The sequence below is a fragment of the Pygocentrus nattereri genome, chromosome 6, assembly GCF_015220715.1.
Source record: "Pygocentrus nattereri isolate fPygNat1 chromosome 6, fPygNat1.pri, whole genome shotgun sequence".
NCBI classification, from domain to species: Eukaryota; Metazoa; Chordata; class Actinopteri; order Characiformes; family Serrasalmidae; genus Pygocentrus; species Pygocentrus nattereri.
In genome coordinates this window covers 18,986,821-19,003,559 of record NC_051216.1, presented here as the reverse complement: position 1 = coordinate 19,003,559, position 16,739 = coordinate 18,986,821, and the positions used below count along the sequence as shown (strand labels likewise).

Below are 16,739 nucleotides of genomic sequence, written 5' to 3'. Positions count from 1 at the left end.
ACTGATATTATTTAGGTGGTGAATCATTCTCAGCACCAGATAAACAATGGCATGTGGCATGGCGCTGGTATGAGCGCATTAGGCTCAGCGAGATTGAGATCTCAAACACTTACTGGTATCTCTATTAGACAGAGCTACATTGCTGAGAGACAATAGCTTATCCTTTTTATGCACAGTTTGCGCTATTAGTCATTTCCCGACCACAGGATGCTGCTGGCTGGAAATTTTTGGTTGGTGGACCATTATCAACTCAAAGCAGCGACATTGAATTGAAAAATATGTAGAAACTCCAGTCGTGCTGCTGCTCATGGCACCTCAATACCACTAGCATGGCAGTGTTACTGCTGTGCTGAGAGCAGCAGTGCTTCTGTGGTGGGCCTTTTTTTCATTGATGAATGGAAAAGAGGTAGGTGGACGAACTGTGCAGCAACAGTTGGCTACAATCAGTTATTGTGTGCTCACAAAGAGCACCTACTGTGTATGATAGACTACCTGAGAAAATGGTCAAGGAATGTAGATACAAGGTAGGTGCACCTAATAAACTTGGATCATACATTCAGAATAAGGTCGTGGTATGAGAAATGACTAGATTGAAAAAGGGGAGAGAACTCTAAGAACTTCTGAGCTGTTTCTGCTTTGAGATAAAAGGCCAGACCTTCTGTTGATGAATAGAGGCAGGACTGAGAGAGAACTGAGGAACACAGAAAGATGGGGTAGCGGGGAGGTGAGAAAACTTCATCAATGGAAATGGTAGAGATGGAAATTTGTGGGATGTTTGATTGGGAGGAGGTGGAGGTTTAGACATGATCATCCACCCAAACTTTTGCTATTTCAAACCTCCATCATAGACAATTACAGAAACTATCACCTGTATTTGTTGTGGTAGCTTCATAAACTGAAACCATCTTGAACTATTGTTCCCATGAGTGCTCAGTGATAGGAAGCAGCAAGATAAAAACTGTCTGTGCGGCTTTAAGTCAGTATAGAGAGAAGCTCCTCCAATATAACTCTCTGTCGCACTCTTCTCAGCCGTCACGGCAGAGCTGACCACCACCGGTGCTTTGATAATAGCCCCTTTGTCCTCCTTTCCTGCTCTCTGCAGGAGAGATAATGTGGAGAAAGAGACACACAGGCTCATTCTATACGTGTGTATGGAGGAGGAACACTGTAAAGTGTGTGTATGTGTGTGTAAGACAGTCATTGAGATAGATGAGAAGAACGATTGAATAGAGTTTAGAGATGTGTCTGAGAGAGTGAGTGAGTGAGCGAGTGAGTGGGCGAAGGTGCGCTTGTGTAACCGCATTTCCAAGTACAGTGAAATAGAAATGTAAAAAATGGATAAAAGATTTTTTTTGTCTCAAGCACCGTCTCTCACAGACAATGAAAATGAGCAGAGATTTGGAACCAAAAGTCCTAAAGGAAAGAAAAGTCAAGACTCATAAAAATATATATATTACACACACACACACACACACACACACACACACACACACACACACAGTCAAAAGTCACAGGACACTGTTTTATTTTATTTTTTATGCTGTCACAAGCCTCCATGATGCAGTGCTGCAGGTGGTGTTTGTTGCAGACTTTCTCATCAGCATACACAATTTGTTTGAGATGACCCCAGAGATAAAAGTTGATAATAAAGTAAAAAATAAAAGAAAATAAAACCTGTCCTGTGACTTTTGACCCTATATTTTATATATATATACAGTATATAAACAAAAAACAAGCCCGGAGCAGATAGAGGCACTTCACCATCCGGTCACCTTCTTTATCAGTCTCCCTATCACCCCTCTGTCTCTCTTTCTCTCTCTCTCTCTCTCCATCTTCCTCCTGTTGTGTCCTTTATCTCTGTCTGTCTGTCTGTCTGATAACTCCTCTGAGATGGGAGACTGTCTCCTTCCATTATACCACACCTTTATCCCTCGCTCTGTGTCTCGCTCTCATCCTATCCTCTGTCTCTCAAGCAGCCTGCAGATACCTTTCAAAGAACCTTCACGCAACTGTCCGACTGGTGCATGGGTCGAACCCATCTGCAGCTGCGCAGCTCAGGTGCTGTGAAAGGGTCAGGTCAGCACAAATGGCATGAAAAACGCAGAGTCACTTGCTCCATCACATCTTTAGACAGCTGTCAGCATGCAGCCATCAGAGAGTTGGGGCTAAATGACAGAATGATGTTAAACCTTCAATCAGGACTTGCTGCAACAAGCAGTATATTTTATGGTACCTCAATCAAAGAAACACTTAAACTCCCAGTGAAAGTTACACATATCAGACTAACTACAGTAAGTCTCTAAATGTGCACTAAATATGTCCAAAAGTGTTTTGCGTATTACATTTTTTCTGAAATCAAAGCTATAAATAGGGAGTTTGTTGCTGCAGGAACAGCGACTACACTAAATCATCTAAAAGTCCTGACCTTGAATTCAGTTTGAGGTCATGGATTTTGTGATGATGGTCTGATGCCAGTTAGATTTACAATGACTAGAAACTGGATTCAAGGTCTAGATTTGGAGACTCTTGCATTAGATGTTGTAACACTGCTGTGAGAATTTGATTGCATTCATCACAAGAGCATTGGTTAGATCATGTACTGATGTTGGATGATTAGGTCTAGATCAACACTTCCACTCTGGCTCATCCTAAAGGTAGTGGAGGGAGCCCCCTCACTCCAGAGAATGCCTGCATCAGCACCTTAAAGTAGCTAAATCCACTAACTAGAAGAGATGAATGTATTCATTTAGACATACAGTGTATGTTTAATGTGATCTCTGTTTCTCATATTTTCTTAAAGCAAGGTTCTCCAGTAGTTGAGAGAATGAAAGATAAGATTCTAGAACTGCAGTATTTCATCTCCTGCAGGACAATTTTGATTTCGAGTACCTATTTGATACATAGTCCCTCACAGGACCGTGTTGTGTCTTGGCCAGCTCTGTGTTATTGTACCATTAGTTAGAGCTGATTCCAGACGTAGCATTTGGATCTAGAGTCTGTTACAGCTGTCTCTCAACTTGAGGTCCAAAGGAGTGTCAGTATGAATAAAGCACACAACAGTGAGGCTGGAAAATCTAAATAAATCAAAACAAAAAATTAGCCTTCTCAAAGTCATCGATTTAGCATACTGGTAAGAAGTAAGACTGCACTGATGGGTTTTACCAATGGTGGAAGACCTAGCAGATCACAGAGGAACACAACAGTGGACTTTCAAAGGAAAACTTCACCTCATCAAGAGCACTCTCAAGAATGCCTCCAAGGACACATCAAAGACAAGAGAAGAACACAACTGAATAACCTTAGAGTACTCCCCATAAAAGAGAACCGAAAGGTCAGATTAAAGTTTGCTTAAAAGTACACAAAAGCCCATAGAGTACCAGAGAAAGATGAAAAGATGACCGTACCCCCGTCATCTGTTAAACCATAAGTGAAATATATGCTCAGTGTGGTTGAGGTCAGTGAGTTTGCTGCCAGTGAAAATGATCCATTTGTCTTTACTGATCATATAACTGCTGGTCAAATCTGACATGTACAAAGGAATCGTAACTTCTCAGATTCAACCAAAAGCCTCAAAAGTGGACTGGGATTCAACTTGCCGCAGGCAAATGGCTGCAAACATACTACACAACTACAGATTCCCACCTCTGGTCCTGGCACATTTAGTGTTTATGCCTGCTCTATCAGACCGACTTTAACAATGCAAAGGCTTGTTAATTAGCTGATTAGTTGGATCAGTCGTGCAAGACAAAGTTCTCCAGGTCCAAAACTGAGAACAACTACTCTACAAGACAGTTTCCTCGACCAAGAAGTGCTTTGATTAACCAAGTCAGTCAACTAGCCTGAACCCCAGTGGTCATACATTTCTCTTCCTAAAGACAAGACTGAATGAAAAGCCCCCAGAACAATTAGGACATTATCAGAGTTGCATTATAGGCAGAGGGAGGGCAATGTCTCAGCATCTGCTGATGTGTGAGGTTACAGACTACCAGAGGTTACCAATAAGTACTAAATATGTCAGTTTCAGTTAAGATTATTCATTTATCCAGTCACTCATGATCTCCTGGAATGTGGGCAATATGTATAAAAAGGAATGTGATTATAACACAGCTATTTGGTGTAAATACCTTTAAGTTAAAGCTAATGTTCTGCACTTCAACTTCAACATTGCTTGATTTTAAATCTGATCTGCTGGAGTCCCAATGTGCCACTGTGCATTTACTTACGAATGTCACTACATGCTCAATAGCTGTGTTAGTGTAGCCCACAATTCAACTTTCTGTTTGCAATAATAATATTCACAAGATCACTTGCTGTAAAACTGCATTGTTTGAAATCTTGGACTGTCTGACACCTGAACAAGTACAGCAGCTTGCTGAATGATGGAGTCAATTAGCCAGTTAAAATTGCTGGTGCTAAAAGACTGATGAAACATAGCTCAGTAGTGACTGTAGCCACACTTTGTGCAGAGAAAATCTTGCTTTTGGAAATGCTGTCCTGGGATGACTTATGTTTTAAAATAAATAACAGAAATAAATTTTAAAAATGACAGCAATACACTGAACAATAGCCATGCCTCTGTGAGGCACAGCGCTGGCAATTTAGGGAATTTACTTTTCTCTAAGCAATCATAAAGCCTTTACAGTCATCACTGGCTCAGTGTTATTGCAATGGATTGTGCTGTGCAGTCATTACTTTAAAAAATATATATAAAAATATATAGGACTAAGGCTGAGAGAGAAGCAGCTGCTATTAAAGGGTTTTGTGTGTGTGTTGAGGAACAAAATGGACATACTACAGTGAATAACGCTTTCATTTTGGAGCCACTACACTTTTAAGATGGAACTTTCATGAAAAGAAAAAAAAAAAAACACTGAAATTTAGTTTGGAATGAAAGAGTGGCCTCTTGTGGCCAATAAAGGAAGTACCAGGATTGCCTTGTCGTGGTGCCTGTAATTTTTAGCAACCATCCACAGTATTAAAAATATTGCCTCTAAGAAGAAAGGAAGAAAGTTCTGTTGTCAGCTCTGAACATGGCTCTGAGGTCATCTGTAAGTAAGAAAGGAAGGAAGACAGGCAGTAAGGCAGGCTGGTGTGCTGATGGTAGCAGTAACAATGACAACTACGATTTTATTTCTGATGGGTCTACTGAATTATGATCTAGCTCATATGGCCTAATGAGAAGGTCTGATAATAAACACATTGGATCCACCCCACAAAAAGCATTTTGCAATACTTACATGGGCAAATGGGCTTCAACTACGCACTAGAGTTAATTAAAATGAGCTCCTGAGATTCGGGATAGACGCTCAACCCTAATGTTATGCAGGAACAAAGACAAAGTACTAAGCAAGAAAGAACAAAGGCCATTTTGTAGAAACCACTTTAAGCCTTTATTGGAATGTTTCAGGCATTGCATTTACAAATCCAAACCTGCTGTAGTTTGATGTTCAATAAAATTAAAAAAAAAAAAAAAAAAAAAAAAAAAAAGACCACTAAGTTAGCAATACTGGTCTGATAGTCATTCCCGTTCAAGCTCATCATAGTCCTATTACTGACAGACGCTTTTCCTTTTTAATATTGAGGAACATGGAAATATATGATATGATTGGAGGTAAAAGCAGTCACATATTTAAAACTAATTTGATGGCAAAGGCAAGAAAAATGAAATACATAAGGTAATAGAGATTTTCTTTTTAAACTTGAGAGCACAAAAAGAATTAAAGATGTAGAATAAAGTTATTTTGCTTTATCTGGTCCAAATCTCCCCGCCCCCCCTTGACCCATTACTGGGCATGAGGCATCAGGAAGGAATAGGGGGAGAGGACTGGCATTGTTAACGTCTTTTAGAATCTGGTCACTTGAGTCACTTTGCTCATCTATCCCCTCCATATGCTTTAAACATAAGTAATGCCAGCAGAGTCTATTGCATAATCACCAACATAAATGTCAATATTATTGTTTCCAAATTCATTCACTCTTTTTTTCCTTTTTTTTTTTTAAAGACTCCCACGTACTACTGAGCAGAGAGGCAGAGAAGAGCTGGAGTCATTTTGGTCTAGTAACCGCAGTTCCCTTGTACCGGGAATAACAAAAACAAATAAACAAATAAACAAACCATTCATCATCTGGATCCAGCAGACAGGTTTGGTGTTAACCGAAATGAGCTCGCTCTCTCTCTCCAGTTGCCCGCTCCATTTCCCCAGCCCCAACCACAAGCCCACCCCCCAATCCTGTGTTAATGTGTGTGTATGTGAGAGAAAACGTGTGTATGCAGATGAGAGGACTCTTAGGACATGACACCAAACACAGGGTTGTGGCGACAGATGCTGGGGCCAATCTCCTCGTAATCCTTCTTGGTGTGACACACCTGGTAGAACTCAGGCTAGGTTGGTGGGGAAGAGTGAGAGAGATAAAAAGGGAAGTTGAAACATTACTCGAGAAAAACAATGTGAGTGTAGCCTTCTTTGGTTATGTAGTGCATGTAACTCACTGTTGAGGCCAGCATGGATCCTCCGAACCACACGGCATAGCGCTGCATGTGGTGAGTGATGACCTGCACATCAATGGGCTTCGGCTGCAGAAAAATCAAATGTACACACAAGATTATTCTAGAGTGCTCCTCATCACCTCTTTGGCTAGATGATGTTTGAATCCTCTTTCAAACCTTTAATTTTCCCCCGCTGAGCTCCTCGCTGAGTTTCAAACGAGCATCAACAGTTCTCTTCAGATCTCTCTGCAGACGCCGGCCAAAATCGCGGAACATGGTAGACCCTCCTGACAGAACAATGTTCTGCAGAGGAGACACACAGACACACATGTAAACATAAGTCAATGCATAGCACAATCTATTGGAGTCCAGTTTTTAATTCATCTTCTCTTTACATCACAGATGAGTCAAGTCTTGAAACCCAAGTCATTACAGGCAAGTGTTAAGACAAGTATTCAACACTTCACATGTACAAAGTAACCAAGAATAACTGCTTTGGGCTTATGAAAGATTGAGAGCAAGGGTGCACAACTCCATGCCCAGAGGGCTGGAGTCCAACATAGTTTGATTTACCTGCTCAAACACACCTGATTACACTTACCTGTTAATTGCCAGGTTTAGCAGGTGTGTTTAAGTAGGGTAATAACCAAACTGGGCTGGACACTGGAGCTCCAGAACTGCATGTGTGTGCCCCAGATCAAGACCTTTTTTTGAGTCATAAGGCCAACCCAATTCCAAAAAAAATAGTCACTGGAGTTGAAATTAAAGTGAAAATGCTAGTGTTTATTGCTTTTACTAGGCAATGTCTGAAGTCATCAAATTCGTGATGCAAATCCATGCTTCTACTCTATATACTTTGACAAACATCAAAAAAAAAAACAAGTATAAAAAAAAAGAGCACTGTCCACAACTGAATATTCTGAAATGATTAGATACAACATTTCTCAATTACTCTAGAGCAGAGGCTTCCAATCACTGATCTGCAGACCAGCACCAGGATGTGGATCATTTGATTCCGGGCCAAAAATTCAACAATTATGTAATTATTATTATTAAAACAGAATTTTGTGTGTTTTATTCAAGGTTAAAGCTGAAAGGATATTTCTCTGACAAACTAACGTTTACATGTCGTCACATACCACCACCTAAAATTCACCTAAAAACCTGCACCCACATTCATCTTGGCCATATCCAAATAACCCATTCATCAACTCTTACGGATACTTGAATACAAAATTAGTGGAATGCACATCCTTTGTTAATACAGTGCTAGTACAAAGCAAGTAATACTCCGTTACCTTATAGAGAGGACGACGCACATCAATGGGACAGTTCTGGATAACCTCATCCACCACTTCTGAGATTGGCTGGGTGAAGTCTGGATTGGCAAACTGTGAGAAAGAGATAGTTAATTGCTTTAAAAAAAAAAAAAAGAACGTGTTGTGTTGATGCTGCAACATATGCATTTGTTTTCCTGCATATGCTGTTTATGTGTAACAGTAGAAACCGACCTCAGGGTGAAAGAATATCTCTGGGCCGAGGAAGCGCTCGTATCCAACATCAATGGTGAACTCTTTCTTGCTGATGGCGTTTATGCCAGTGTACTGCTTTATCCATTTTGTGCCATCTGTGTCGTACTTACTAAACTCCTTCACCAGGTCAGGACACACGTAACTGAAACGCTCCTGCAGACAGAATGCACATGCATTGATACACTGTTTAAGTGCATTTTAAGAATTATACTTTCAGGACTATCCACTACATTTTCCCTCCTGCATGTCACTGAAAGACTGTGTCAGAACAAATGGCTTATCTCAGAGCAATGAAGCCAGAATGTTACTCAGGTTTATTATGCTAAACAGCTGCATTATGTGAAACTGAGCGAGACTAAGCTCAGCCAAGTTAAGCTCACTCTCCCGACTGCATGCAAAGAAGGAAAGAAGTTACACACAAAACTGCAGGATAAAGGACAGACACGCACCCTAGTCCTTACCCTGAGTCTCCAGAGTTCATCAAGCACTTAAGACTTCTTTCTAAATCTGAACAAAGGCCCCACTACTATGTTTTGGCTGCGTTAAAAAAAAAAAAAAAGAAAAGGAGTGTAGGTTTGAGCACCCTGAATGACACATGGCCTCCTTTCTGTTGGATTCATAAAGCTGCAGTGCAGTGTCAAAACAAGTGGTGATTGAAGTGCAACTGATTAAATCGTTATTAGCGTGTGAAGTGCTAGTTCGAAAATTCACGTATCATTTGCGAAGGACGCCCTAAATTTCCCCTCACATGTACATTTGCATAAAATATGCCCTAATTCAGATGTTTCAACTGTACCAGCAGTATAAAATAATGTCTTTAAATGCAAAATAAATAGTTGCAATATTTGTTTATAGAGTGTAAAATAAAACAACCACAAACAGTGCCAATATTATAGCATAAGGACTGCCCCATGGACTTTGTGTTACAATTTTTTATTTTTGTTATCATCAATGTAAAAAAAAAAAAAAACACTTATGCTAGTTAATTAAATTTTTTAAAAATTACACTTATATGTACATGCAATGCTACCAGACATACATTTGATCACACATGCATGCCAAAAATCAAACTGAGGAATTACAAAATTGAAAAACACTGTATGTATGCAATCTTTACATAATCATATTCAAAAGTGTCACTTATTCATTAAAGCTGCAATCTTTTGCATTTTCATTCAAGATTTCTTCACTAGTGCACACAATGCCAACATAGCAGCTGTCTGTTAGAGAGAGGATATTATATAAAAACCTAGATAAATCTTAAATCATGATTTTGACAAAGGCAAGAGAGACATTTCATGCTACCTCCCAGTGGGCCTCCAACCAGAACTAGACTCAACAAGAACTTGAACTCTGTTCATGCAAATAAACTCTATCTATCTAGATCTATTTATTACACACACTTACCTTGACAGCTTTAGCAGTCTCTAGGGACTGCTCAGGTGGAATGCCCACCTCTCTCTCCCTCAACAACTGCTGTGTGAAGTAGGTGATGTCTCTTCCTGCAATGGGGATGTGCTTTATACAGCTGCCGATCACATAGCCTTCCGCCTAAAATACATCATCAAAAAACACCAAAAATGCAAAAGAGCTTACTCAATCAATCACATGCATAATTACAAGAATCCTCTCCTAAACCAATAATTTCAGTGTTTCATTGCGCACATTTATTAGGTTTATCCACATAAAAATACATACCACCTAATTTGTGTATTTTTTGACCCTTCATATATATTAGTATTTGTTTGGGACTGACCACAGGAATGACGTGGGTGACTCCATCTCCGCTGTCGATGACCGTACCAGTTAGGGTCCTTTCTCCAACCTGCCGAGAGGTCCAGGATGCTGCTAGAGCCAAGACTGCCTGTAAACAAGCGCAAGAAACACACATCACACTACAGTAAATAACTGGCATACATGACTGTACCACAAAACGTTTTGGTGTGTGCATACCTGCACAGCGATGTACAATCCTGGCACGTTGAAGGACTCAAACATAATCTCTGCTGTGTATTCACGATTCTCAGGTGTGTTCAGAGGTGGCTCGGTCTGTAGCATAAACATCATCATCATAATCATCATCATGTATGTATTCAGATATATAAATACAGGTGAGAATTCAGAAGTGCATCACTCACCAGTAGGAAGTAATGGTCCTCAGGCTCTGCCCTCAAATACTTAAAGATGACTTGCTCCATGAACCTCTCCATTAGATCCCAGTCCTCTACGATACCATGCCTAATCGGCCACTTCAAGCAGAAATAAAGAGAAAAGTTATGACTTAGCTTTGAGTTAAGTATGTCACATTTATATTCCAATGAGCAAGTTCAGAGCTCAGAGCTGCATGCTGCTGTTCTGTGTGCAGTTATACTGCACTATTCTACAAAATATAGAAATGTAGGCGTGTGCTGAATACTCACCTTGGTGGCATAAGTGGGCTTGTCAATTGCCTCGTCTCCTATGAAGAAGTCAAGGTCGTCCACACCCTTCATCATCCTCCTTTGGGCCTGATCACCCACCTTGGCTGATTCTTTGATGGCAATGCCTGAGCACAGCAAAGGATGATTAGTAATGAGGGCACTTATGCCCACTATACTGTGAATTTAAACTACCAAACCTCCAGAAGAAGTGTGATTTCAGAAATTCTCTTTCACCTCAGGTTAAGACCGACACAACCCTGTTGATTTTGGACCTTAAGATATTGCAATACATTCATAAACTAGAAACTCAAAATTACAATTTCATGCAGTGACTGAAAATGTGAAAAGGTTTAGTCCATATCTTTATGAAGGGAAATATTTCCTTCATCGCAAAGAGTCTCTTAATCCTTGTCTTGGAGTAGGGTTGGGCAACTGGAATGCTCAACTGGAATCGACCAGGATCAAAATTGACACATTTTGCCCAAAACACCAATCATCTGGGCTGTATTTGAATGTTGCTGCTACACGTGCACCAAAACACTGCATCATAATTATGCATGATCGGGCTTTCACAGCCAGCTGTCTCCTACTTTTGATTTCATGCTATTTAAAGATGGAACCAAATTAAAATTTTAAAAATTCAAATGCCAGCTTGGCTGATGAAAAGAACTGGATATGTGCTAGTATGTTTCATGTGCTCATTTAGCCCACACAGATTTTAAAAAAGAAAACTGGCCAAAAAAAAGTCTGCCACAGGCCGTAAAAAATTGAAATGGCCAAAAAATTATGATTGGTGTATCCCTGGTGGGCTATATATATATATATATATATATATATATATATATATATATATATATATATATATATATATATATATATAATATTCAAAGATGCTTTCACAATACATGCCTTGTATCACAATATGTCCACATTTTGCTTGAGTGTAAAATAAATACATAAATAAAATAGACACACAATGCACTGGCAAAACAGTATTGATTAATTAATTTTAAAATGTTATCAAAAAAGTTATGCTCATATGATTGAAATATGCATTTGATCAGTGCTCTGTTAGTACAGATGATGTCTATTATATGCTCAGGGGAGAAAAAAAAAAAACATTTTGACATATGTTGTCATCTTTAGTTATTGTGCTGCCCACCTATATAACCTGGAAAACTACTGTCCAGCACATTTCAATGTTTTGACTGAAAACTTTCAATTCAGACTCCACATGGTTGCGCTTAGAGTTTCAGATAGACGTACTTACATGATGGAATGATGAACTGAGGCTCTGTGTTTCCTGCATATCCAAGTTTAGTATACCTGAAACACAGAAAGATGAGAAAAAGCTTTGAGTTAAACAGTTTAGACAACCACACCCACACAAATGCTCTTTTAAAAGACCTGTAAGCAGAATGACTCCCATGCCACATTTGCCAGATTACAAACATATGCAGAACACAGCATTTCCAAAAATGCGCAGTAACACGGTCAGATTGCATAGCATTATACTGCCTGCTCACTATTCATGCTAAAACAGCTCTATACCAGGTATTGGTCTGAGGCCGGAGGAGTGAGGAGAACTTGAATACTTACATTTTGCTTAAAGAATTGCTTACATTTTGTCAGTCACTTTTCACTTAACTGTTCAATACTTTCAATCAGTTTACCAACCATGAAACCAAACACACAACTGCAGAGCATCTTTAATTTCCAGCTTTAAAACAAAAAACAGAACCACCGAAGATCCTCTCAATATCTGGTGAATTTAAGGAAAAATTTCACAGAATCAAAAATAACCTCCATGTTGTCTACATAAAAAGTTTTGTTGTTGTACTATGAATGTGTCAAACAAACTGCATAATTAACAAACTGCTTTTCAATTTTGCTCGTGTTCTTAGCCTAAGGTTTCTTGTTCAGAAGCATTTTGAGAGTGTTCATTCTCAAAATATTTCAGCAAGCGTGTATGACATGAAGTCTTTAATGATGTTTCATATGATATGCTGTTTTTTTTTCCCAAACACTTGACATTGTAACAATATCAAGTCTGTAACAACAGAAGAACTATTTGGTGCTACATCCGTTTGTTCCCTTGAACCCTATACAACACATTCTCCATCAATCTGAAGAACCATTTAATCATTAAATGTCTCTGTACAGAACCTACGGTGTAACTTCATTAAATGTAACTTCATTAAAAACCATTACCCTACATTATCCAGTCCATGCCATTTATTTTGTATTAAGGTCAATTTAATATGGATGAATAATATTAACTACAAACCGTTTTGGGCAATGAAATATTTACCACTTGAGTAGCTGTTGGCCACAGCATGATGAGATGCTGATAGCAGTGTGGTGGACTCTAGTAGACGTGGGCAGTATAGCAAAACCGTAATATCGTGGCACTTTGAGAGGTTTTCCCTGATAGATAATGTCACGATATTTGTATTTTTCTGATATCTGATAAGTTAGAACAGGCAAGTTAATGCCAGTAAGTAATTCCCATATCAGCACAATAATACTAGTAGTAAATCCCTCACATGATGCTTGGTTTGAAGTTAGATGTGGGGAAAGTAGTACATCACAATACTTAAGGACATTTTCACAAAATACGACATGTATCATGATATTTTCAGACACACAGACAGAACAAGCTGGTAGTTTCATATTTAAAAACTGCCACAACAAACTATGAATACAATGCCTAGTATTCAACGTTTCACATACTTTGCTGCACTAAATCCAATTAAAGAGGACTAATTATGCAGTTGGTCAGTTCTCTTAAATTAGGCACAATACCCACAATATGCTCATAAAAGCATAATGTGTATCAGAATAACAAAAATGATCAAATATTAACATATTGCCCACAGGCCTAAAGACAGCGATGAAGCCAAGTTAATCAGTGAACAACAACAACTGAAATCAACGCATTTCATTCAACAACCAATGACAGGATCATTTGTTGACTTATTATCAATCTCAAGCTCAGCTGCGGTAATAACAGTTTGTTATAAAACAAGTATTATATTCATTCTTCAACACTTCTGCATGTTTGAAAGCGTAACCAAGTTTTTTGTGTGCAGGCATGTTTTAGCTGTGACAGAATGGTCTGAGCGTAAAACAGCCAACCACACCTGACAAGCTGCAAACACACCTTATATAGAAAGGCAGTCTGGCTGATTTCCCAGTCAGGTTTAAGAGAACATGTGAAAAAGCCAATGTCAAACAAATGATATGGGAAGCACATTTTTACTGTCATCAAAATGCATTTGCATCCAAAAGGTCTAGGAGATATGTTCAAGTTACTTTTCACAGCCTGACCTGTCAGACAACAATTCTCTTCAATCACATAAAAAGGGTAGAACTGAAGGACTATCTTGCAGGTCGTGTTCATGTGCAAACAAAATAGATTTGTATTGTGTAGGTAAGTTTGGGGGACAGTACTAAATACTTGTATGGCAAAAGTCTAACCTTCAGATAAGAACCACACCAAAACAAAGCGGGTCCAGTGGCTGTCACACACATCCGTAGCTGTGACTCTTCTGAACAAGAGCTGCTGAGGGAAGTAGAAGCTGCCTTAACATAATGTGGGTTCGATGCTGGGCGAATTTCTCCATTGCGTTATGAGTTATAAAAAGCAGTGCTGCAGACTAAGCAGAGAAGTGCAGGTCAAAGAGAGGATGTGAGGCTTTCACACATCTCGTTTTGACTTATGTGTGTTTGTGTGCTTGTGTGCGCACACATCTGCACGAAAGAACAACCCACTCTTCCCCATCCATGCTTCGAACAGATGCTTGTAATGGCTCAAAGTGAAGAGGGAGGGAAAGGTATGCAGCGTGGAATTTTCAAGTCTCTACACGCTAACACTTCAGAGACACCAGCCTCAACCAAACCAAGTATAAGTCCAGCATACAGGGCCATGTTTAACAAGTGATCTGCTGCTTCGATGTAACACAATGAAAGAGGTGTTTTTATTTAGAAAAGAAAGAGAACAGACAGAGATTATGGTGTGTAAATGCATATAGAGATGTGTGTGTGTGTCAGAGAGAAAGATCACAAAGGAAAACTAAACCAGGGAGGGAAAATACAGGACTTTGCAAAGGACGTTCATACAGTACCACTCAAAGGGTCAACTCAGTGATGGTAAACACTTATTTCATGAACAGCTAATGTTAAATGATCGCACTAGAAGCTAAAGGTTTCTGTCACTAAGAACATGGGACTGCTTTAAGATTTATACAGTGTTTGTGCTGTTCTAAGGCAGAGTATATAAGGTTTTACAACAAAGTTTTTATGCTGTGATAAGGCTGCTTTCAGGTTTCTAAAGTATAGTGTGTATGCATGTTGTGATGAGGCTGAATGTGTAAAGCTAAGTATATAAGGTTTGTGTAATAGCGCGTTTATTCGTGCTGTGATGAGGCTGAGCTACTTTAAGGTTTTATAACAGTGTTAATTCGTGCCGAGTCTACAAGCCTGATGATAAAGTTATTTTATGTTTTTTCTATAACACCATGTTTATTCGTGCTCTGAGGGGCGAGGATATGATTTAGGGCTTGATAATACAGTCCTTGTTCCTCCCGTGAGGAGCTGGACAGCCACAGCGAAGCGCCAACTTCTGACGCCCAGCTGCCGCTTCAGAAACACTGCAAAGCTGGATTTCAACACAGACACACAGTCGATGCTACAATCACGAAATAAACACACGGCGTTGCCACAGGGCAGAGTAAAACACAGCTGACATTAGTAAATGTCCGTTCAAACGTCGAACACGACCATATATGGAGCAAAAAACGAGAAGCAGGAAGCGGCTCGGACTGTCAGTAAAATTAGGAAGTGGAAGTGCGCATGCTCAGATCGGAGCGCATCAGAATGAGTTTTGCAGAATTTAGCATCCATTAACACTTTTAAGACCCGCTTCGCGCTATATGAACACAGCAGTGGGCACCCTGTGTCTACAAGCACAGTATTCAGACCCATGCGCACGGTCAGAGTCACAGGGAGTGGGACATTTCTGAAATGCAGACAGCGCGAGCCAATGAAGGCAAAATCTGGGCTTCACAGCAAAGCGCACACAGCCACCACCCAACCTCGGGACCCCTCGCTTTTCAGCAGCCAGCCGAACTCCTCGCTTAATTTTAAAGTCGACTCAAAGTCAGAAGAGGCAGACGAAGAAAAGCAGACTTAAGCAGGCACATTTAGCGGCTTTCCGTGCTGAAATAGCTGATGGAGCGCGCACACACACACACACACCCCACAGCTGCTGCTGCCAGTGTAGAGACGGGTGGAAAACACTCACCCTGTACCGCAGTCCACAACGCACGCCGGCAACCGCCCAGCCATTTCTGCTCTCTGCGATGTTTTTGTTACTGATACTGACTCTTTCTGAGGACAGAAAGCAGGAGTGTGAGGTAAGTGGCGAAGCTAAAGGCGGAACCCTTAAGTTTCCAGCCACTTCCGCACTCGGTCGGCACACAGCGGAGAGAAAATGGCCGCCGCCGGTGAGGAGGGGTTGGGGGGACGAGCCACGCATGCGCACTGAGACTTACAAGAGCGCGGTTAGTGAAATCAGACAGACAGTCAGACAGACAGTTAGACAGACAGGCAGACAGGCCGGCCCACGGACTCGCACAGCGACTTCCCTGAACTTAAACCTGCAATAAGACAAGACATTTGTAATCCATTGCTGCTTCAAAGCTTTTCAGTTTTATTAAAATCCTAAATATTTTTTTGTCTTTTCTTTTTTCCCTTTGTTGACGTTTCACAAAAGTATTCAGTTTGACACGTGAATATTGAGCTTTAATGTATCCTATTGTTATTCTGTCATTGTATATAAGAAAACAGTACTGCTGAAATTGGAGTTACATTCTTATTCTGTATCACATCTTCTATACTGCCATCATTTAACCTTTCAGTTATAGAATTTGTATTTTCTACTGTACATTTTACTATAAAAAAAGAGTAGCTAGAAATGCTAGAAATCTTACCTTGAACACTACAAATCATTAATGTGTTGATTACTTCATGTAATACAAATTTGAAATATTATGTTCTATTCTGTATAATATGTTATCTTATAGGCAGGACTTGTTTTAGATGTTTTTCTACTTCGTATACATACAGAACATCCAAAACACAGAACTGTAAATAATAAATTTTACATGAAATAAACATTTTAACTAAACAGAGATATTATAAAGCTTCGTTTTTATCGATTTCAGTGTCGATGTGGCATCTGGCAGCAGGAAGTGGGAACTCCGCCATCCTAAGCGAGTTAGTGGCACTCGCCGGTGG

At 39.8% G+C, this 16,739-nt stretch overlaps 1 protein-coding gene across 1 annotated transcript; it reads right to left on the bottom strand.

The window, feature by feature from the left end:
- Positions 1 to 5,881: 5,881 nt before the first annotated feature.
- Positions 5,882 to 15,936, bottom strand: actr3 (actin related protein 3). Its single transcript, XM_017692221.2, has 12 exons — positions 15,745 to 15,936; positions 11,710 to 11,765; positions 10,440 to 10,564; positions 10,158 to 10,268; positions 9,973 to 10,068; positions 9,776 to 9,883; positions 9,427 to 9,570; positions 7,999 to 8,172; positions 7,786 to 7,878; positions 6,665 to 6,790; positions 6,491 to 6,574; positions 5,882 to 6,382 (listed from the first exon to the last, which is right to left on the bottom strand). Exons 1-12 carry the CDS (start codon positions 15,786 to 15,788, stop codon positions 6,287 to 6,289), a joined length of 1,257 nt encoding a protein of 418 aa, XP_017547710.1. The 5' UTR covers positions 15,789 to 15,936; the 3' UTR covers positions 5,882 to 6,286.
- Between the last annotated feature and the right edge of the window lie 803 nt (positions 15,937 to 16,739).